Source organism: Lithobates pipiens, unplaced genomic scaffold (assembly GCF_037356315.1).
Source record: "Lithobates pipiens isolate NorthernLeopardFrog02 unplaced genomic scaffold, aLitPip1_a1.2 Scaffold_23, whole genome shotgun sequence".
Lineage (NCBI taxonomy): Eukaryota > Metazoa > Chordata > Amphibia > Anura > Ranidae > Lithobates > Lithobates pipiens.
In genome coordinates, this window is record NW_027507785.1 from 189220134 (window position 1) to 189244884 (window position 24751).

Here is a 24751-nt window from a genome sequence, read left to right on the forward strand (position 1 = left end):
AGTGACACCAATGTCATTATTTTTTTTTTTTTGCATTGGTGTCATTTGTGACTGTAATAACTGTTAGGGCAGTTAGGGTTAGCCCCCTTTAGTTCTAATGTACCCCCCTAACCCCCCCAATAAAGGTTTAACCCCGTGATCACCCCCCGTCGCCAGTGTCACTAAGGCTGGGTTCACATTGCAGCGGTTTATGAGAACGAATGTGATTCGCACCGCACTGCAGTGCAAATCACATCCGATCTCTGTGCGATTCGAGTTCAGCCATTCGCCGCACCCGCCACACCCGCCGCACCCGCCGCAAATTCGCACGGGACCCTTTTTTTGGCCCGCAGCAGAATCGGATCGCATGGGTGTTCACACCATGCGATCCGAGTTTGCAGATCGCACTGCGATATGCGAACTGATCTGGGGGTGTCAGTAACATTTCACTGACACTCCCAGCAGTCCGCATAGGGCAGTGTGAACTGCCGCCGGGAGGCCTGCGATGCAGGAACCCGCCGCGGATTCGCGGCGTTTCCGCATCGCTCCAGTGTGAACCCAGCCTAATAAGCGATCATTTTTCTGATCGCCGTATTAGTGTCACAGGTGACGCTAGTTAGGCAGGTAGGTATTTAGGTTCGCCGCAGCTTTTTATAGCGCCAGGGACCCCCATATACTACCGCATAAAGCCCCCTGATTGCCCCCTAGTTAACCCTTTCACCAGTGATCACCATATAACTGTTACAGGTGACGCTGGTTGGTTAGTTATTTTTTTATAGTTTCAGGGCACCCGCCATTTATTACCTAATAAAGGTTTAACCCCCTGATCACCCGGCGGGTGTCATTTGTGACTAATAACTGTTAGGGCAGTTAGGGTTAGCCCCCTTTAGTTCTAAGGTACCCCCCTAACCCCCCCAATAAAGGTTTAACCCCGTGATAACCCCCCGTCGCCAGTGTCACTAAGGCTGGGTTCACATTGCAGCGGTTTATGAGAACGGATGTGATTCGCACCGCACTGCAGTGCAAATCACATCCGATCTCTGTGCGATTCGAGTTCAGCTATACAGATAGTATGGCTGAATTCGTGTCGCACCCGCCGCAAACTCGCACGGGACCCTTTTTTTGGTCCGCAGCAGAATCGGATCGCATGGGTGTTCACACCATGCGATCCGAGTTTGCAGATCGCACTGCGATATGCGAACTGATCTGGGGGTGTCATTAACATTTCACTGACACTCCCAGCAGTTCGCATAGGGCAGTGTGAACTGCCGCCGGGAGGCATGCGATGCGGGAACCCGCCGCGCATTCGTGGCGTTCCCGCATCGCTCCAGTGTGAACCCAGCCTAATAAGCGATCGTTTTTCTGATCGCTGTATTAGTGTCACAGGTGACGCTAGTTAGGCAGGTAGGTATTTAGGTTTGCCGCAGCTTTTTATAGCGCCAGGGACCCCCATATACTACCGCATAAAGCCCCCTGATTGCCCCCTAGTTAACCCTTTCACCAGTGATCACCATATAACTGTTACAGGTGACGCTGGTTGGTTAGTTATTTTTTTATAGTTTCAGGGCACCCGCCATTTATTACCTAGTCTCACTAGTGTACCCCTAAATTTAGGGGTGTCTACTTTCCAAAATGGGGTCATTTGGGGGGGTTTGTGCCATCTTGGCATTTTATGGCCTTCAAAACTGTAACGCCCTTAGAAAGCCTGAAGGCGGTGCTTGGTTTTCGGGGCCCCGTACGCGGCTAGGCTCCCAAAAAGTCCCACATATGTGGTATCCCCGTACTCAGGAGAAGCAGCAGAATTTATTTTGGGGTGTCATTTCACATATGCCCATGGCATGCGTGAGCAATATATCATTTAGTGACAACTTTGTGAAAAAAAAAAAAAAAAAAAAAAAGTTTGTAATTTTCCCGCAACTTGTGGCAAAATATAAAATATTCCATGGACTCAACATGCCTCTCAGCAAATAGCTTGGGGTGTCTACTTTCTAAAATGGGGTCATTTGTGGGGGTTTTGTGCCATCTTGGCATTTTATGGCCTTCAAAACTGTAATAGGTAGTGAGAAGTGAACTCAAAAATTTACGCCCTTAGAAAGCCTGAAGGCGGTGCTTGGTTTTCGGGGCCCCGTACGCGGCTAGGCTCCCAAAAAGTCCCACATATGTGGTATCCCCATACTCAGGAGAAGCAGCAGAATTTATTTTGGGGTGTCATTTCACATATGCCCATGGCATGCATGAGCAATATATCATTTAGTGACAACTTTGTGAAAAAAAAAAAAAAAAAAAAAAGTTTGTAATTTTCCCGCAACTTGTGGCAAAATATAAAATATTCCATGAACTCAACATGCCTCTCAGCAAATAGCTTGGGGTGTCTACTTTCTAAAATGGGGTCATTTGTGGGGGTTTTGTGCCATCTTGGCATTTTATGGCCTTCAAAACTGTAATAGGTAGTGAGAAGTGAACTCAAAAATTTACGCCCTTAGAAAGCCTGAAGGCGGTGCTTGGTTTTCGGGGCCCCGTACGCGGCTAGGCTCCCAAAAAGTCCCACATATGTGGTATCCCCGTACTCAGGAGAAGCAGCAGAATTTATTTTGGGGTGTCATTTCACATATGCCCATAGCATGTGTGAGCAATATATCATTTAGTGACAACTTTGTGTAAAAAAAAAAAAAAAAATTTTTTTTTTGTCATTATTCAATCGCTTGAGGCAAAAAAATAAAATATTCAATGGGCTCAACATGCCTCTTATCAATTTCCTTAGGGGGTCTACTTTCCAAAATGGGGTCATTTGGGGGGGTTTTGTACTGCCCTGCCAATTTAGCACCTCAAGAAATGAGATAGGCAGTCGTAAACTAAAAGCTGTGTAAATTCCAGAAAATGTACCTTAGTTTGTAGATGTGACAACTTTTGCGCAAACCAATAAATATACAATTATTGACTTTTTTTTTACCAAAGACATGTGGCTGAATACATTTTGGCCTAAATGTATGACTAAAATTGAGTTTATTGGATTTTTCTAATAACAAAAAGTAGAAAATATCATTTTTTTTCAAAATTTGCGGTCTTTTTACGTTTATATCGCAAAAAATAAAAATCGCAGAGGCAATCAAATACCATCAAAAGAAAGCTCTATTTGTGGGAAGAAAAGGACGCAAATTTTGTTTGGGTACAACATTGCATGACCGCGCAATTACCAGTTAAAGCAGCGCAGTGCCAAAGTGTAAAAAGACCTCTGGTCATTTACCAGCAAAATGGTCCGGTCTGAAAGTGGTTAAATTAATAATAGTAAAAAATAAAAACTATCTAGAAAAATATACACACACATATATAATATATATGAGAATATGAATATTTTAAGTAGAGAAATATATATAATGAATTGTAAGTAAGACAAAGGATAATATATATATAAAAAATAAAATGTACAAAACACATGCACGAGACATATGCTGTGTGTATGAGTGCCCGCACCCATCAACAAAAAGTGTATGCACATATACACAGGTAGCATGAGCTTCGTGTTTGAGTCGAACATACGTTCGACTCGAACATTGGCTGTTCGTCCGTTCGAAGTCCGAACATTTTGGTCCGTTCACGCCAAATTCGTGTGGCGCTCACGGCCCACAATGCACTGCGATGGCGCAGTGCATTGCTGGCTCATGATTGGCCAAGCATGCACTGTGACCCCGCATGCTTGGCCAATCGCAGCGCCAGCAGCGAGGAGAGCCATGATTGGCCACAGGCAGGATGCCTTTGGCCAATCATAGCTCAGGCTGTGTAGTGCACACCCCACACTATATAAGGCCGCCAGCGCGGCGGCCTTGTGTAGTGTGTTGGCGTCTGAAGCAGTGGGTGTTCTGTGTACCTTCAACACAGTACACACTGATCGTTTTTGGCCGATTTTCGATCTTGCTGTTGTGTAGTGGTTGTTGTCTGCGTGCCCTGACCGCAGTATACACCACTATATTCACCTCACCTATATAGCTAGTGATCTATCTTTTATAATAGAGCTTGCAGTCAGTAGTGTTAGGAGATAGTGTGTGCTGTCTGCGTGCTCTGTACCCAGTACATACCGCTATATCCACCTACATAGCTCTTCTCTATTTGAGCCCACTTGCCATCTGCAGGAGTTATTGGAAGTTGTGTGTGCCTCCAGCACAGCACAGTATACATCTGTATATACCCCTTTATCTCTGGTGTTCTATAATAAAGGCATCTGCAGGAGTTAGTGGGTGTTGTGTGCCTCTAGCACAATATACACTACCCAACTGCTTTTTTACCCAACTCCCTTCAGGCCATTACCAAGTCTGGAAGGCCAGCAAGGAGAGGCAGACAGGCGCGAGCCGATAAAAGAGGGCAAGCAGGCTCTGTGTCTAGAGACAACAGTGCTGGTCCTGGACGCGGTGCATTGTCATCAGCACGTGGCCATGGGACACGCTTGTCCTTCTTTTCGGCAGCTGGACATGTTGAACCGCAACATGCCAACGACTTGGTAGAGTGGATGACCAAGCCCTCTTCATCCTCCTCATCCTCTCTCACCCAGTCTCAGGGTACTAGCAAAGCAGCTGCCAACGCATCGTCTTCCCTCCTCTCAATGTCATCATCAGTGACTCCTTCCCTAGACCCACCACATCCTCCTGAGGAGTCTCCTGAACTCTTTGAGCACAGTGTTGGGTACATGCTCCAGGAGGATGCCCAGTGTTTTGTGGGCTTGGATGATGACACTCAGCTAGAGGAAGGCAGTAGCGTGAGCGCAGAGAGAGGGGATGCTCAAGAAGGACAGCAATCTGGCAGTCATGTTCCACAAGCTGCAGCATACTGCCAGGTTTGCTACAGCGATGAAGAGGGAGGGGATAATGAGGGCACTGACTCCATGTGGGTGCCTGGAAGGAGAGAGGAGGAGGAGGCACATGTCCAACGAGGCAGGATGCCCTCCGGGGGCCAGCTTAGGGGCAGCACACCGACTGAATCACACCGCAGAGCTCCGCCTGTGCAGAGCGCTGCCTCTGCGCGTTATTCTAAAAGTTCTTTGGTGTGGGCCTTTTTTGAGACGAGTGCATCAGATCGCACCGCTGCTATTTGCAACATATGTCTCAAGCGTATCTCACGCGGCCAAAACATCAGCCTCTTGGGCACCACATGCTTGACCAGACATATGTTGACCTGCCATGCAGCTCGTTGGCAAGCGTACCTCAAAGACCCACACCAAAGAACAAAGCGGACCTCTCCTTGCTCCTCATCAGCTGGCATCTCCAACCCCACTAGACCTTCAGTCCTCTCTGAAACCTGCTCTGAGAGGAATGAAGATGTAGAATTAGGTGTGTCACAGCCAAGTGCTTCCGGGAACTCTGCTAGCGGTACACCCACGTCCGATTATAGCAGGCAAATGTCCCTGCCCCAGCTGCTGGACCGGCGAAAGAAGTTCACTCCCAGCCATCCACATGCGCAGCGATTGAATGCTAGCTTGGCTAAATTGCTAGCACTTCAACTGCTGCCTTTTCAGTTGGTAGACTCGGCCCCCTTCCGTGAGTTTGTACAATGTGCGGTTCCTCAGTGGCAGGTCCCCAAACGCCACTTTTTCTCACGGAAGGCGATTCCGGCTCTCTACCGGCATGTGGAAGGCAATGTCCTTGCCTCGCTGGACAGGGCGGTCAGCGGTAAGGTGCATATTACCGCTGACTCATGGTCCAGCAGGCATGGACAGGGACGTTACCTGTCTTTCACGGCCCATTGGGTCACTTTTCTGGCAGCTGGGAAGGATGCAGGACAAGGTGCAGTAGTGTTGGAGGTTGTTCCGCCACCACGCCTCCAAAATGCTACTATTGGTTGTGACACACCTCTCTCCTCCACCCCCTTCTCTTCTTCTTCCTCCATGGCCTCTTCCAGTGCTCTGTCCTCAGAACCAGCGGTGCTCCGTAGGCGTTCCAGGGGCTACGCAAGTACGCAGGCAAAACAATTCCATGCCGTGCTTGCGCTGGTTTGTTTGGGGGACAGGAGCCACACTGGGGCGGATGTTTTGTCAGCTCTGCAGGGGCAGGCCGAGAGGTGGTTGACGCCACGCCAGCTTAAGCCAGGAATGGTGGTTTGCGACAATGGCACCAACCTCCTCTCCGCCCTCCGACAGGGACAACTGACCCATGTGCCCTGTGTAGCTCACATCCTTAACCTGGTGGTGCAGTGGTTCTTGGGCAGGTACCCCGGCTTACAGGATGTCCTGAAGCAGGCCAGGAAAGTCTGTGTGCATTTCCGCCGATCATTTAATGCCTGTGCTCGGCTGGCTGAGCTCCAAAAGGAGTTGAACCTGCCCAAGAACCACCTTATATGTGACATGGCCACCAGATGGAACTCAACATTGGCCATGCTGCAGCGTCTGCACACGCAGCAGAGGGCCATCAATGAGTACCTGTGCGACTATGGCACCAGGACAGGGTCAGGGGAGCTTGGTTTTTTCTCACCACGCCAGTGGGGCATGATCAGGGATGCATGCACTGTCCTGTCACCGTTTGAGGAGGCCACAAGGATGGTGAGCAGTGACAGTGCATGCATCAGTGACACTGTACCTCTTGTCCACCTCTTGGAGCATACGCTGCGTGGAATAATGGACAGGGCACTTGAGGCAGGAAGAGGATGACTTCCTTGCCTCTCAAGGCCCCCTTTATCCAGACAGTGTTCCTGCTGTGCCACCCATCACACAGGAAGAGGAGGAGGAAGAGGAGGAGGAGGATGATTGTGTCAGCATGGAGGTGGAGGCTGGCACTCAGCATTAGCAGCAGCAGCAGCAGCAGCAGTCTTGTAGGGATGATTTACAGTCCCAAGAAACACGTGGACTTGTACGTGGCTGGGAGGAGGTAGCTGCGGATCATGTTGTCCTTAGTGACCCAGAGGACTCCGGACCGAATGCCTCAGCTAACCTACGCTGCATGGCCTCCCTGATCCTGCAAAGCCTGCGGAAGGATCCTCGTATTCTTCGGATCAAGGAGAGGGACCATTACTGGCTGGCCACTCTCCTTGATCCACGGTACAAGGGTAAGGTTGCCGACCTTATCTTGCCATCGCAGAGGGAGCAGAGGATGAGACATCTCCGGGAGGCCTTGCAGAAAGGTCTGTGCAACGCGTTCCCAGAGACTGGGAGGTTACAAACTCCTGGTCCTGGACAACATGTTGCTGAGGCATCGGTCAGAAGGAGCGGTGGAGAAGGTGGCCGTCTGACTGATGCTTTCAGACAATTTTTTAGTCCGCAGCCCCAAGGTGTGATCGGTTCCAGCACCCATCGCCAGCGTCTGATTTACATGGTGCAGGAATACCTAGGGGCAAGGTCAGACTTGGACACCTTTCCCACTGAAAATCCTCTGGCTTACTGGGTCTTGAGGATGGATCACTGGCCAGAGCTTGCACAGTATGCAATTGAGCTACTGGCCTGTCCTGCATCCAGCGTTCTTTCGGAACGCACCTTCAGTGCTGCTGGTGGCTTTACCGATCACAGGGTGCGCCTGTCCACCGAATCAGTTGATCGACTGACCTTCATCAAGATGAATCAGTCTTGGATCACCCACAGCTACCAAGCACCTGAAGCTGATGTAACAGAATAATTTTTTTTGAAATATCACATCCCTTCAAGACTGCCTATGCTGATGCTGAGTGACTGTCCTGTTATGTTGATTATCTATCCTCTTCCTCCTCCGCTGATATGTTGGAAGAACATTTCTGGTTCTGGTTGATGCCATCAGCCCAATTTTTCTGCCCCTGTTTAACAAGGGCGTTTAATTACAATTTTTGATGCAATGCTTTGCAGCAGGGCTAATTCCTGCAATCAAACAAGAGTATATGGCAGAGGTTGCAGTGTGGTGGCACCAGCAGCAGTGCCTAAGGCCCAATTTTTCTGCCCCTGTTTAACAGGGACATGTAATTATAATTCTTGATATAATATTTCACAGGAGGGCCCCTTCCTGTGCCCACACAGAGTAACGGTGAGGACTTATAGTGTTGTGGCACCAGCACCACAACCACCAAAGGTCAATTTTTCTACCACTGTTCAACAATGGCATGTAATTACAATTCTTGATATAATCGTTCACAGCAGGGCGCTCCAGCGCCCACCAAGAGTCACTTTGAGGGCTTACAATGTTGTGGCAAAACCAACACCTTGTTCCGCCATTTCTGCAGAGCATATAGAGCAGGCCCCTACTTTCAAACATCCAATTTACAAACATCTCCTACTTGCAAACGGAAGGAGACAACAGCAAGTGAGATGAAAAAAGATGGACGACAAAACAAATTATACAGGGGTGATAACCCTTCCCTATGTTTTCCAAAAAGCTTAAAAATCGTTTTTTTGACTGGAGCTACACTTTAAAAATGTACCAGTTGAAAATTACAAACAGATTAAACTTAACACAACAAACCTACACAGTCCCTGTCTTGTTTGCACCGCCTGTATACTGCTGTTCTGAGTATATAGGGCCTGGGGGCCACACACATTTCCTTTTTTTAATATGGGTACAGGGTTCCCCTTAATATGCGTACAAGACCTAAAGGGGCTGGTAATGGGCAGGGAGGGCTACCCATGCCATTTTTCTCAATGATTTTCAACCATATTGCAGGAACCAGATATAACATTAAAACCGCAAGCAGTTTTAAATGGTGTTATTTCCGTGTAATGTCATTTTGTGCAGGGACTGTTCTAAACACGGGAAACACGTGGCACTTCACAGGCATACTACAGACACCCCCCAGGCACCATATTTAAAGGAATATTTCACTTTTTTTTTTCACTTTAATCGTCATTAAAATCAGTGCTCCTGCCAAAATGGGCATTTTTAAAAACATTTTAGGCATTGACCCATGTCCCCTGGGGCAAGAGCCAGGTCCCCAAACCCTTTTTAGGACAGTATCTTGCATATTAGCCGTTAAAATTAGCACTTTTAATTTCGAACGTTCGAGTCCCATAGACGTCAATGGGGTTCTAAAGTTCGTTCGAATTTGGGGTCCGTTCGAAAGTTCTGGTGCGAACCGAACCGGGGGGTGTTCGGCTCATCCCTATACACAGGCCTCCGCACATGTACATGTGCGCACACACATATAAAGTCAAACATGAACCGGAGGTTCTAAAAGGTCCGTCACTCCTGAGTATGTTTTGCCCAATAGATATGCGACTCTGCATACACATGCAAGGAGTACGCATGGAAAGAAGCATATATAGAGAGAAGATGCGTATAAAACCTATATAATTTATAAAAAAACATTTTTTTAGAAGATATGCATGTGTACTAACATATACCAGTGGGGATTTATCAAGGATTAGTATATATAGGGGTACTTAAGCCACATTCGTTATACAGAGAGCTTTAATAGTTTTTTTTTATTACGATGGATAAGCCCTGTGGAGTTAATTGTGAAAATTAATAATAGTCAAATATTTTTACAGTATTACTATTATAATATTGGGATGGGAAATGGGGGGGGGAGGGGAAACAAAGAAAGGGACAATGGGGGGGACAGAAGGGGACAAAGGAAGGGACGGGGGATGTAGTGGGAAAGGATAGTAAACAAAGATTATGTATCTCTCATAGTAACAACCCTAGTTATACAACTGAATTTATTTCTATTTCCTTGTTGAGGCCCCCAAGTGCAAGGGTGTCAAGCGTATATATATCCAGAAGGTTTCCCTCTCACAGAGACGCTTGAAGCGCTCTGCGAGGGGGAAAGATCCAGGTACCTGTTCGATCACCCATACTTGCATGCCTTCAGTGGAACCTTGATGATCTTTAAAATGTCGTGGGATGGTTAGATTAGGGTCTCCTTCTACCGATCTGCGATGTTCACCGAACCTCTTTCTTAGGGTTCGGATGGTACGTCCAATGTAGAGTAAATTGCAGGGGCAACGGATCGCATATACTACGAATTCTGAAGAACAGTTGTAAAATTCTTTAAGTTGATATGTGTTACCTTTTGTGGTGAAGGATTTTTGACGATGATGGACAAATTTGCAGGTCAAGCGCTTAAGTTTTTTACATTGATACATGCCCTTCAGGGCGAGAAAGGTCCTGGGCGGTCTGAGTTTTTGTTTGTTGATTTTAGTTTGCTCGGGGCAATGAAACTTTTTACATTTCGGGCTCTACGGTATGTAATCTTGGGGTATTGGTGATTGATGATTTTAGCAAGGGGTCTTCCAAAAGGATACCCCAATGGTTTTGGAAGATCCTTTCCATTTTTTTATGTTGAGAGTGATATTGGGTGATAAATCCTAGTGGTGTGAGTTTGATAGTGGGCAGTGTGTTTGCTCTCTATGGTTTCATGTTGAAGGGGTAAGTCATGGGCTGTTTCTGACTGAGTGTCCAGGAATTTGGCAAAGGCTTCCTCTACTAAGATAGAAGGATAGCCTTTGTCCTCAAATTTTGTTTTGAACAGAGTGCATTGTTCCATATAGTCTGAATTGTGAGTGCAATTTCGTTTCAGATGATTGAATTGGCTTTTTGGAATATTAGAAATCCACCTCGGGTGATGACAACTTTGGAAATGTAAATATGAGTTTCCTACAGTGGGCTTGATGTAGTTTCTTGCAAAGATGCTATTGTCAGTATGACAGAGTTCAAGATCCAGGAAGAATAGACTATCTGAACTGGATTCGAATGAGAAAGATAGACCCAGATTATTGGTATTACAATGGGTTACAAAATCATCAAAAGTTTGTGGAGTCTAAAGGCCCGTACACACGGTCTGACTTTTTGACAACAAACATGCAAATTAGCTGTTTTGGAGCAACATCCGACTGTGTGTACGCTCTATCGGACAAACTTTTTCTGTTTTCATCGGACTTTTGTTGGCTGTGTGAACGGACAAACTTTCTGGCAACAAAAGTCCGATGGAGCAAAGTCCGACCGTGTGTACGCAAAAGCATCGGACTTTTGTACAAGGTACAAACACGCATGCTCAGAACCAATGCAAACGATCGGACTACAATACAGAAGTTGACCAAAGGTGGCGCTGGAGTCATTGAACGTCCCTGTTTTGAAGTGGCGTCAGTACGTTGTGACGTCACTACGTTCGTGTTTGTCAAAAAGTCAGACCGTGTGTATGCAATACAAACTTGTGGACCACGCCCTTTGTACAAAAGTCCAAGGGAAAGTTTGTACAAAGTCCGATCGTGTGTATGGGGCTTAAGATGAACTCTGCTTGTGCAGTTTTCAGGGATGGGTCTAGGGCTAGGAAGTGTTTTACCGCTCGGAGGCCAACATCGTGGGGGATGGATGTATACAAGGAGTTAACATCCAGAGAGACCCACTGGTAAGTGGGCTCCCAGGAGTACGTTTTTAGAATGTCCAACAAATGTGTATCTCCCGATCCCCCCCCCCCCCCCAGTCACAGTGTCACTGATTGCATTGATCATTTCTTTACTGATCAATGCATTCAGTGTCAGTTGTAACAGTTAAAACTGTCAGGGCAGTTAGTGTTAGGTCCAGGGTAGCCCCCTATCACCCCCCAATAAAGATTTAACCCCCTGATTGCCCCTAGAGTTAACCCTTTCACCCCCTTTTGCCAGTGTCACTAAGCGATCATTTTTCTGATCGCTGCATCAGTGTCGCTACTGTCGCTAGGTAGCTAGTTATTTTTTTAGGTTCACTGCCAGGTTTTTATATCGCTAGGTACCCCAATATACTACCCAATAATGGTTTTACCCCTTGATTGCCCCTAGTTAACCCTTTCACCCCCTTTTGCCAGTGTCACTAAGCGATCATTTTTCTGATCGCTGCATCAGTGTCGCTACTGTCGCTAGGTAGCTAGTTATTTTTTTTAGGTTCACCGCCAGGTTTTTATATCGCTAGGTACCCGATATACTACCCAATAATGGTTTTAACCCCCTGATTGCCCCTAGTTAACCCTTTCACCCCCTTTTGCCACTGTCACTAAGCGATCATTTTTCTGATCGCTGCATTGGTGTCGCTAGGTAGCTAGTTATTTTTTTAGGTTCACCGCCAGGTTTTTATAGCGCTAGGTACCCCGATATACTACCCAATAATGGTTTTAACCCCCTGATTGCCCCTAGTTAACCCTTTCACCCCTTTTGCTAGTGTCACTAAGCGATCATTTTTCTGATCGCTGCATCAGTGTCGCTAGGTAGCTAGTTTTTTTTTTTAGGTTCACCGCCAGGTTTTTATAGCGCTAGGTACCCCGATATATTACCCAATAATGGTTTTAACCCCCTGATTGCCCCTAGTTAACCCTTTCACCAGCGATCACAGTATAAGGCCGCGTACACACGGGCGGACTGTTCGCCCAACTTAGTTCGTCAAACAATCCGACAAACAGTCCGCTCAAAATTTGCATGAACGGACTTGACCACACACGATGAACGAACAGTCCGCTGAAAACGAGCGTGATGACGTGTACAGCACGTATGACGGGACTAGAAAAACGACGTCCTATACACTGCAATGCAACCTTCGGCCGTGTAAACCCTTTCTGAGTATGCGCGATACTTAGTCCGTCCAACTTGCCTACACACGAGCGGACTGTCCGCTGAAACCAAGTTTGGACGGACAAAACCAAGTTTCAGCGGACTGTCTTACGGAAATTCCGTAAAACTTTGTTCGTTAGACTGTCCGCTGAAGCCCACACATGAGCGGACTGTCCGCTGAAACACTGTTCAGTGGACTAAGTTGGGCGAACAGTCCGCCCGTGTGTACGTGGCCTGAGTGTCACTGGTGACGCTGGTTAGCCAGTTAGTTATTTAGATTCCCCATCAGGTTTTTATATAGCGCCAGGGACACCCATATACTACCTAATAAAATTTGAACCCCCTGATTGCCCCTAGTTAACCCTTTCATCACTGATCACCGTATAAGTGTTACGGGTGACTCTGGTTAGTTTGCTTTTTATAGCATCAGGGCACACACCATTTATTACCCAATAAAGGTTTAACCCCCTGATCACCCGGCGGGTGATATCAATTAGGTTTTAGGGTCAGGGTCTGCGTCGCCCCAGGCAGCGCTAGGTTGGTGCCAGTACCGCTAACACCCACACGCAAAGCATAAACCTCCCATAGTGGTATAGAATCTGAACAGATCAATATCTGATCTGATCAGATCTATACTAGCGTCCCAAGCAGTTCAGGGTTCCAAAAAAACGCATTGTTAGCGGGATCAGCCCAGATACCTGCTGGCACCTGCGTTTTGCCCCTCTGCCCAGCCCACCCAAGTGCAGTATCAATCGATCACTGTCACTTACAAAACACTAAACGCATAACTGCAGCGATCGCATGGTCAGGCCTGATCCTTGCGATTGCTAGCAGTTTTTTTGGTAGCATTTTATATTTAAATCCGGAAGGCAGTGCTTGGTTTTTGGGGTCCCGTACGTGGCTAGGCTCCCAAAAAGTCCCCCACATGTGGTATCCCCGAACTCGGGAGAAGCAGCAGAATTTATTTTGGGGTGTAATTTGACTTATGCCCATAGCATGTGTGAGCAATATATCATTTAGTGACAACTTTGTGCAAAAAAAAAAAAGTTTGTAATATTCCCGCAACTTGTGGCAAAATATAAAATATTCCATGGACTCAACATGCCTCTCAGTAAATAGCTTGGGGTGTCTACTTTCCAAAATGGGGTCATTTTGGGGGGTTTTGTGCTATTTTGGCATTTTATGGCCTTCGAAACTGTGATAGGTAGTGAGGAGTGAAATCAAAAATTTGCACCCTTAGAAATCCTGAAGGTGGTGATTGGATTTCGGGGTGCCGTGCGCGACTAAACTCCCAAAAAGTCCCACACGTGGTATCCCCATACTCAGGAGAAGTAGCGGAATAAATTTTGGGGTGCAATTCCACATATAACCATGGCATGTGTGAGCAATATATCATTTAGTGACAACTTTTTGTAAATTTTTTTATTTTTTTTTGTCATTATTCAATCCCTTAGGACAAAAAAAATAAATATTCAATGGGCTCAACATACCCATCAGCAATTTCCTTGGGGTGTCTACTTTCCAAAATGGGGTCATTTGGGCGGGGGGGTTGTACTGCCCTGCCATTTTAGCACCTCAAGAAATTAGATAGGCAGTCATAAATTAAAAGCTGTGTAAATTCCAGAAAATGTACTCTAGTTTGTAGACGCTATAACTTTTGCGCAAACCAAAAAATATACGCTTATTGACATTTTTTTTACTAAAGACATGTGGCTGAATAAATTTTGCCCTCAATGTATGACTAAAATTTAGTTTATTCGATTTTTCTTATAACAAAAAGAAGAAAATATCTTTTTTTTTTCAAAATTTTCGCTCTTTTTCCATTTATATCGCAAAAAAAAAAATCGCAGAGGCAATCAAATACCATCAAAAGAAAGCTCTATTTGTGGGAAGAAAAGGACGCAAATTTCGTTTGGGTGCAATATTGCATGACCGCGCAGTTACCAGTTAAAGCAGCGCAGTGCGAAATTGGAAAAAGACCTCTGGTCCTTAAGGTGTTTATTGGTCCGGGGCTGTAGTGGTTATAGTGCAAAAAATAAGAACTACAGAGGTGATCAAATACCACCAAAAGAACGCTCTATTTGTGGGGAAAAAAGGACATAATTTTATTTGAGTACAACGTCGCACAACGTCGCACAACTGCACAATTGGCAGTTAATGTAACGCAGTGCCAAATCGCCAAAAAAATTGGCTGGTCATGAACATAAGTAAACCTTTTGGAGCTGACGTGGTTAAAGAAATAGTTAAAATCACACTCACATGTAATATGAAGAGATCCGTATGTAAATCCTATGAAGCAAACTGAGAACAGTTTTTGCCTTTAAAACCACAGTTCCAGTATTTTCTCTTGCTCCAGTTGATTTCTGTACAATTCATTTGGTATAGTGTTCCATATATTGCATGATATTTTATACTGCAGCATGAGAGAACACAAAGTAGTTTTATTATCTGTCCCATTTATGAAAACATTACCCAGAAATGTCAAATCTTTGCAAGTCAAAGCGGCCAGGGATTTGGCCACAAGCACGTGTGTTGTAGTCTGCAAGCCACGGCATAAAAAAGTTGTGTTATTTCAAAGTTCAAATTACATACTTTTTCCTTGCACTGTATATTTTAAAATAAATACATTTGTTTTTACAATTTTTCTGAACATATTTTTTTTTTAATTGTTTTTTTTAGGTACATGTCGGATAATCCAGAATGACCTTGATGAAAACTTCTTAGAACTGGATGAAAGTCATGAAAATGAGGTCTTTTATGAAGAAGGAGAAACTGTCAGCTTTAAATGTAAAACTGGATATAGAAAGTCGAGTGGACTGACTGGAACATGTACTAAATCTGAAAAACCAGCAGAATATACACTGACTTATCCTACTTGTAGAGGTGAGTAGCAATTTATTAAACATTTTGTAATCATTTCAAAAATATATTGCATATACAGGCATACCCCACTTTTTTTTCCAGGTTTTATTACCAAAGCTTAATTGAACAATCTTGGGTTAGAAGCTCATTGGTTCCATGCAGAAGTGATCCTGATTTTGCACTTTGCAGCTTTAGTTAAAAAAAAAAAATTGTGTTTACACATACCTCCCAACTTTTGAACTTCAGAATGAGGGACACTTGAGGGAGGAATCGACCAACAGCGCGCTACGTGCACTGTCACAAAAGTGGGCGTGGCCAAATGCTTAGTGGGAGGGGCTTAAATAGTGTGGTTTAACGAAACCCAGGTTTAATGGTACCTCTAAAATATGGTTTAATTGCTGTGCCACAAGATAGTCTCACGGACACATACAAACCCCAGCACTATTATTAGTAAGACAGACAGATGGCAGGAGAGTGCAGGGATGGTTACTTTGATCTGAATGGACGATGACAGGTTCTCTTTACTGCCAGACACACCTAGGTGCCTACATTTTCTCTCAGATCTCCTGTAGGGAGGCCCAGGCCCGTTTTTAAGGCAGGGCAAAAGGGGCAGCTGCCCTGGGCCCTGTCATTGTTGTGGAACCCAAAGAAGCTGCCTCATACTTGCCAAATATCCTGGCTTAAATTCCCTTGTCCCTTGAGGTTTTAGTCCCTTGCTGTGTCCCGATATCTCAGTGTGAAGTGCTGCTACTAAAGCTCTGCCCTATTGTGGTGTACAGATGATTTACATGTAAATTACTGGAATTCATATATAAATAGCGGTGGCATTCATATGTAAGTAGCGGCGGCCGGCAGCATTGATATGTATATAATGCCCCCTGAGGTCATATCCACAGTCATCTCTAGTAACCAATCAACAAGCAGAAATCATGTGCTGTAATCTCTAGCAACTAATCAGTGAGCCGTAATGTGTGCTGTACCTTTGACGACCAGTCAGTGAGTGGTAATGATACACTGTAACCTCTAGCAACCAGTCAGTGAGCGATAATGATACACTGTAACCACTGGCAACCAATTGCAATAGCTGCCTGATCTGATTTTGTAAACTGAATTTGAGTCTAGCTGCTATTTATTGTATATCTCAGAGCAGGTGGAGAGTAAAACTGCATGGGGGGAGGGGCCCCAAGAAATGTTTTGCCCAGGGTCCAATCAATATTAAAGACGGCCCTGGGTAGGCCCCAGAGAATGCACTGGACAGATCCAATCTGGAAAGAGATATCTGCAATGAGAGATCCCACTAATACATACATAGAGCTCAGGGGGAGGCCAGCCTGACACATCATTCCCTCCCACCAGCACAGTGAGTAGATGAAACCTCACACAGCATGTAAATACCCAGGAAGTGATGTCCTCAGCACTGTACATTGTGAATGCACAATCACAAACATCAGAGCTGCAGACACACAAACTTCCTCAGAAAGCAGCTGACATGCTGGGACCTGTAGTCCCTCCTGTGAATGACTCAGATACCCCACCAATCAATCAGAGCTCAGCCTCCTTTCACAATACACTCAACTCACATTCACCTCCAGTGTTCTCCCTGTGCACAGTACTAGCAGAAACTGCTCATGTCGAAAAGGACATAGGGGGAGGGGCAGGGCTTAGATACAATGTGCTAGAAGGGAGGGGCCGCTATGTTTTGTGTAAGGGAGGAATGGGGAAGTGTGGTGTGCAGGATGTGATAGGGAGGGAGAGGAGCACTCCATGTAATGAAGTACAATGGGAGCCGCTCTTTCATTACACTGGTTGTTTGACAGAGAGGGCAGGTCTGAGTAGCAGTCCCACCCCATACCCGACATCACAGCTTGGATTTGACAGGTAAAATCTGTCATCGGAGCTGCACAGTGCACATCCAGCTGGCTGGCCAATCCCTGGCTGTTTACACTGCTGCAGGTCCTATCTAGCCACAAGCTGATATACTGTACAGTATAAGCAACATAATTATGTGATTATGCAGAACAATGAACATGTACAGCGGGATAGTGGGACAAACATCTGAATGCAGGAAATTCCCACCCAATCCGTGATGGTTGGGAGGTATGCATAACATTGTGCTTTGCCCATGAAGATCATGGTAATCAAATACATTTTTTTATATAAAAAAGAACAGTTACATAGTAAGGCCTCATGCACACAAGCTGTACAACATGAAAACTGGGTCTATTTCTTTATCCCAGAGCCACAAGTGCTGTATATGGCCCTGAACACAGACAGTCTGCATGAGCTAAAGGTCAGTACAGACACGTGTGTTTATGCAAGTACCTGTGTATAACCGCAAACAGCCGCTCACACCTAATGATTTCTATGGATGACTATACCTAGCACCTGTGGCTCCTCAGCAGGGAAATATACCCAAAGTTTATGTTGTATACCCCAGGTGCCTACGTACATGAGGCCTAAGGCTGATTTGCTAAAGTATTTGAGAATTTTCATAGTATTGTTTGAAGATTCACTTCAGTTATCCAGTCATGTGAAAGCAATTCTCTGTTCAATGTATGGCCAGCCTTATTTATTGTGCACATGATTTAATAATTGAAGTAAATCTTCAGACATTTTATTGTGTGAACAATCTCAAATACTTTAGTAAATTAGCCTCACTGAGTCTAGGTCAGAGGCCTGTCATCTTTGTGGTTGGTATCATGCCAACAAGATTATAGGATTGATTTACTAAAGGTAAATATACTGTGCACTTGCGCCAGAGCTTAGTAAATGAGGCAAAACATTGCTTTGCAAAGAATAAATCACATGTAAGGAAAATAAAAAAAACTGCATTTATGTTTGTACATGATGTGGTGATAAAAACCAGCTTCCCCTCAGCTCTAGAACAAATGCACCTAAAGTGCACTTGCAGTGCCCAGTGTTATTGCCTTTAGTAAATCAACTTCCCTGTCATTTATATTACTTTTTTTCCTCAAGATTTGAATTCAACCACTTCCCTACCCACCCATAGACATATGACGTCCGCAGATGGGATCTCCCATCCTGGGCAGGCATCATATGACGTCCTCGGCTTCCTGGCGGTATTGGGGGTGCACACGCCTGCCACGTCACCAAGGAGCCAATGCGCGTGCCTGGCGATCGTTCATTACAGAACAGGACCTTGGGTCTGTGTGTGTAAACACACAGATCCATGTCCTGTCAGGGGAGAGGAGACAGATTGTGTGTTCATACAAATATGAACACAGATCGGTTTTCTCCACAAGTCAGTCCCCACCCCCTCCCCAGTTAAAATCACTCCCTAGCTAACATTTAACTCGTTGATCATCCCCTACTGTTAACTCTTTCCCTGCCAGTGACATTTATACAGTAACCAGTGCATTTTTATGGCACTGATCGCTGTATAAATATGGTCCCAAAATAGTGTCAAAAGTGTCCGATATGTCTGCCGCAATGTCAAAGTCATGATAACAATTGCAGATCGCCGCCATTACTAGTTAAAAAAAGTAATAATAATAAAAATGCCATAAATCTATCCCCTAACTTTTGCATAAAACCAATCAATATATGCTTATTGCTATTTTTTTATCAAAAATATGTAGAAGAATACATATCGACCTAAACTGAGAAGAAGAAGAAAGAAAGAAATATATTTTTTTGTTTTTTGTTATGGGATTTTTTATATAGTAAAAAGTAAAAAATATTATTTATTTTTTTCAAACTGTCGCTCTTCTTTTGTTTATAGCAAAAAAAAATATAAAAAAAATTCATATAGGTACAGTATTGCATGACTGCGCAATTGTCATTCAAAAAGTTATAGCACTGAAAATTGGCCTGGGAAGGAAGGGGGAGAAAATGCCCTCTGTTAAAGTGGTTAAAAAGTAATATTTTCAAGGTCAATAGTTTGGAAAGATTTGTGTTCTATAAGTAGCCTTATTTACAGAGTTCTAATTCACAGTGCACATTCATCATGTTTTGCCATTTTCTATTACATAAATACAACTTCAAGTGTAGCCTAATCTTTGTTGTTTTTTTTAACAGAAGAATCCGCGGTGTGAAGATAAGATGTCACTCACATACATTTAGAAAATGTTACCATGTGAACAAAGCATTTGTTGGAAAAGAGTCTTGGAGTTTTTCAGCTGAAGGATGGACTTTTATATGATATGTACAATGATGGATGAAGAAATTACTGCACAAATTAGTTATGTCATTAAACAGATTTGTTTACATGTTTTGATTTCAATGTGTGGATTAAGTTTGAGTGGAAACAAATGAATAAAGCATTGTGCAGTGACCTATATTTACAGTCATGCAAAAATTCAAAAAAGTCATTAAAGTCTGGTATTGGTTTTATAAAGTCATGCAGATGGAAACCCCACTCCTTGCACATTTATTAAAGCTATTCCTTACTGTTCATTTCTATTGGGTGAGTGCGTTTTTTTTGATAAGGTTACACTTAAAGGATTTCTGTATTATACATAAGTCCTCTGATGTACAGAACATGCTGTATACAACTTATAAGACTGCTAACAGATTCAATACAAGACAGCCAACCCTACTATACATGGCCTTTGGTGTTTGGCAGCCTTGATGCTCTAAAACCAAAAAATAAAAAGATTTATTCCTGTAGAAGGATTCTAGCTTGATTTTTTTTTTCTTTCCATATTTTTTCTCTTGTTAAATATATTTATTGAGTTTTTGCAAAGGAAAATAAAATAATATAATGCATGGATACATAGCTTACATTCAAAATGCTTTACAATATAATGGTATGTATAGAACCATCTTACAAATGTGTTTATTTTATGTACTTTGTAAATAATAGGCGTATGAATAAAGATGATAATCAAGTAGTCAAACTGAATAGAATTATCTAGATGTAAGGTAAGCAGTGTAAGAAGCAAGGCTAAAGAATAAATATCCTTATTTTATACAAAAAAGAAAATAACAGAAGGGGGAAAAAAAGATAGAAAAGATAGAAGGAAGGAGTTGCCCAGGGTGTTGTCCTGGCTCAAGGTGGATATACATGATTAATTGGTGAATATACCGTATAACCTAGTGTGGTAGTAACAAGGATTGGTCAAAGTTGGTGGGGAAGTAGTGTTTAACCCATGGTTGCCATTATTTTCTTCAATAGCTGTCATCTTAGCGTACATGAGTGCTTTGTTCATTCTGTGTTTAGCTTCGGCTACAATTGGGGTTTGAAACTTCCATGCCTTAGCAATTGTATGTTTAGCTGCAGTACTAAGTTGAATAAAAAATTGAAATTGGGTATGGGTGAGAGTAGTGGGTTTAAGATTGAGAATTGCCATAACAGAATCTGGAGGAATAGCAATTTCCAGAGCTTTAGAGGCCATAAGAAATATGTTCTTCCAGAATTCTTTGACAACTGGACATTGCCACCATATGTGGAAATGTGTACCTGGCGTGTCACATCCTCTAAAGCAATTACCGTATATACTCGAGTATAGGTCGATCCGAATATAAGCCGAGGCCCCTAATTTACCACAAAAAAAATGGGAAAACGTATTGACTCGTTTATAAGCTGAGGGTGAGACATGCCTGTCCATCCCTGTGTGTCTGTCCATCCCTGTGTGTCTGTCCATCCCTGTGTGTCTGTCCATCCCTGTGTGTCTGTCCATCCCTGTGTGTCTGTCCATCCCTGTGTGTCTGTCCATCCCTGTGTGTCTGTCCATCCCTGTGTGTCCGTCCATCCCTGTGTGTGCAGCCTTGTGTGTCCCGAGCCTGTGTCCTGAGCCTGTGTCCTTCTGCACATACGGCGGCCATGCCAGGATCGCCACACCTCTTCTCGTCTGACAGACGGCGGCCATTCCACTGTTCAAAAGCTGCGCCTCCGTCTGTGATAGGCGGAGCACTCAATTTCCCAGCAGTCTGTGTTCCGCCTATCACGGACATCCTCTCATCCTCGTCTGTAGTATGAGGATGAGCGGATGTCCGTGATAGGCGGAACACAGACTGCTGGGAAATTGAGTGTTCCGCCTATCACAGACGGAGGCGCGGCTTTTGAATAGTGGATTGGCCGCCGTCTGTCTGCTCGACTCGCTGATCGGGTAGACAGACGGCGGTGACTCGAGTATAAGCCGAGGGGGGCACTTTCAGCCTAAAAAAAGAGGCTGAAATTCTCGGCTTATACTCGAGTATATACGGTAGGTGAATATGTGGTGATGAATTTAGCTATTCTAGTTGGTACTAGGTACCAACGTGCTAGAACCTTGTAATTTTGTTTCTACAGCAAAACAGTTTGGAGAAAAAGTTTCGGTTTGCACTAGAACCTTTGAAGGGACCGAAAATTCGTACGAACTTTAGAACCCCATTAGTCTATGGGACTCGAACGTTTGAAATCAAAAGTGCTAATTTTAAAGGCTAATATGCAAGTCATTGTCCTAAAAAGGGTTTGGGGATCCGATTCCTGCCCCAGGGGGCATGTATCAATGCAAAAAAAGTTTTAAAAACTGCTGTTTTTCCAGGAGCACTGATTTTAATGACACTTAAAGTGAAAAAAAAAAGTGAAATATTCCTTTAACCACTTCAGCCCCGGACCAATTGTCAGCCTTAGGACCAGAGGTCTTTTTACAATTTTGCACTGCACTGCTTTAACTGGTAATTGCGCGGTCATGCAATGTTGTACCCAAACAAAATTTGCGTCCTTTTCTTCCCACAAACGGAGCTTTCTTTTGATGGTATTTGATTGCCTCTGCAATATTTATTTTTTACTATATAAAAGGAAAAAGACTGAAATTTTTTTTTAAAAATATATATTTTCCAATTTTTGTTATAAGAATCGAATGAACTAAATTTTAGTCATACATTTAGGCCAAAATGTATTCAGCCACATGTCTTTAGTAAAAAAAAAATGTCAATAAGCGTATATTTATTGGTTTGCGCAAAAGTTATAGCGTCTACAAACTAGAGTACATTTTCTGGAATTTACACAGCTTTTAATTTATGACTGCCTATCTCATTTCATGAGGTGCTAAAATGGCAGGGCAGTACAAACTCCCCCCAAATGACCCCATTTTGGAAAGTAGACACCTCAATGAAAATGCTGAGGGGCATGTTGAGCCCATTGAATATTTTTTTTTTGTCCCAAGTGATTGAATAATGACACAAAAAAAAAAGTTTACAAAAAGTTTTCACTAAATGATATATTGCTCACACATGCCATAGTTATATGTGGAATTGCACCCCAAAATATATTCTGCTGCTTCTCCTGAGTAAGGGGATACCACATATGTGGGACTTTTTGGGAGTCTAGCCGCGTACGGGACCCCGAAAACCAATCACTGCCTTCAGGATTTCTAAGGGTGCAAATTTTTGATTTTACTCCTCACTAGTGATGGCCGAATGGTTCGCCCGGCGGTCGTTTCGCGGCGAATTTCGGCTGTTCACGGTCCGCCCGTTCGGCGGACTATTGCCGCCGTTCGCCGGGCGGACTTCCGTATTTTTACTGTGTAAAAGAACTTTGGCCTATGATGAAACATCCATCATGGGGTACAGGACAGCCAATTGAGACATTACAGCACATGGACACTTGGACATTCCCCCTAACTTATAAATACACCCGATCCGGCGGCAATTTTACATTCTTTCTTCTGTCACTATAAGGAGAGGTTGCTGTATGGACCAGGGAGAGATTGCAGTGACCCAAATTGCTAGCTATTTGGTACACAAAAGTTCTTTTCAGGACTGGTATAGGTGTTAAGCCCCATACACACGGTCGGACTTGTACAAACTTTTCCGTGGACTTTTGTACAAAGTGTGTTGTCCACAAGTTTGTATTGCATACACACGGTCGGACTTTTTGACAACAAACACGAACGTGGTGACGTCACAACGTACGGACGCCACTTCAAAAGAGGACGTTCAATGACTCCAGCGCTACCTTTGGTCAACTTCTGTATTGTAGTCTGATCGTTTGCAATGGTTCTGAGCATGCGTGTTTGTACCTTGTACAAAAGTCCGATGCTTTTGCGTACACACGGTAGGACTTTGCTCCATCGGACTTTTGTTGCCAGAAAGTTTGTCCGTTCGCACAGCCAACAAAAGTCCGATGAAAACAGAAAAAGTTTGTCCGATGGAGCGTACACACAGTCGGATGTTGCTCCAAAACAGCTAATTTGCATGTTTGTTGTCAAAAAGTCCGACCGTGTGTATGGGCCTTTAGAGGTATATAGGTTTGCTGTGCTACTGATTGTTGCAGCAGCCTGAGTGTCTTTTGTCAGTTTACAGAAAGGGACAGGACGGTGTGTCTGCTGTAGGGACAGTCAGTTTAGTCATCATCATTAGCTGTTACTATCAGGTCCACAAAAGTGCTATTCCAGTTATTGTTCCAGTAGCCTCTGTTTTGTCAGTTTATATAGGGACAGGCAGGAAGAAGTGTGTGCGGCAGTGAGGGTCAGTTTAATCAGTAGCTGTTACTATATTAGGTCCACAAAGGTTCTTTTCAGGACTGGTATCAGTGGTATGGTAATAGGCTTGTACACGTATAATATTCTTTCTTCCAAATATAGAAAGAATATTATACTTGACTGCTGCCCTTCTGCTGCAGTCTGCTAATCATTCACACACTTGTTCCACAAAGCTCCTTATAAGGACTGGTAACTTGGTCTGTCTAGGGTGCTACAGTACATAGGGTTGAGTGAGGTACAGTCTGCCATTCTATAAGGACTGGTATAGGTCCACAGTACATAGGGTTGAGGTGCACTACTGCTGACCGCTGCCCTATACTGCAGCGGTCCTTCGTCGGTATAGGGACTGACGTACAGTCTGCTAATCACTCACACACAACCTACTTGGTCCACAAAGGTCCTTATAAGGATTGGTAAATTGGTCTGTCTAGGGTGCTACAGTACATAGGGTTAAGTGAGGTACAGTCTGCCATTCTATAAGGACTGGTATAGGTCCACAGTACATAGGGTTGAGGTGCACTACTGCTGACCGCTGCCCTATACTGCAGCAGTCCTTCATCGGTATAGGGACTGAGAGTTTTGTCACAGGGTCATTTAAAAAATGACAGGCAGAGGAAGAGGCAGGCCCTTCCGCAGGGGTAGGGCAGGAGCAACAGGCTTGAGCCAAAGTGGGAAGTTGCAGAAGGTGCGTTCAATTACTTTAAAGGACGCACCAGACTTGGTTGAGTGGCTCGCTCAGCCTTACTCTTCTGCACCCTCCTCATCCTCTCGATCTGCACCCTCTTCTTCACTCTCTGCTATGTGCACCCCCAAAGACACTACAACCAACAACACCACCACCACTACCACATACCTTCCGCTTGAGTCACAGGACTTATTTTCCGATCCATATCAAGACATTTCTGATGCGCAGCCACTCTTGGTATTGGATCAGGAAGAGGAGGCAGCAACAACCGCTACTCAGCAGTCTGACGACAGTACCCAGATCAGCAAAAGGAGAAGGTTGGTCCCCAGTGTTGCTGCCTAC

General features: G+C 44.3%; 1 protein-coding gene across 2 annotated transcripts in view; it reads left to right on the forward strand.

Annotated features, from left to right (window-relative positions):
* Window positions 1–19711, forward strand: part of LOC143928074 (complement factor H-like) — a 1075600-nt gene extending 1055889 nt beyond the window's left edge. Inside the window, exons 22-23 of one of the 2 annotated variants that reach the window (XM_077452686.1) lie at window positions 15113–15316; window positions 19337–19711. In XM_077452686.1, coding sequence (XP_077308812.1) covers window positions 15113–15316; window positions 19337–19350 — 218 coding nt within the window. In that variant the 3' untranslated portion in view covers window positions 19351–19711. Of the gene's footprint in view, window positions 1–15112; window positions 15317–19333 lie in introns of both variants that reach the window. The other variant, XM_077452684.1, reaches the window with a different exon arrangement.
* The last annotated feature ends 5040 nt before the right edge of the window (window positions 19712–24751 follow it).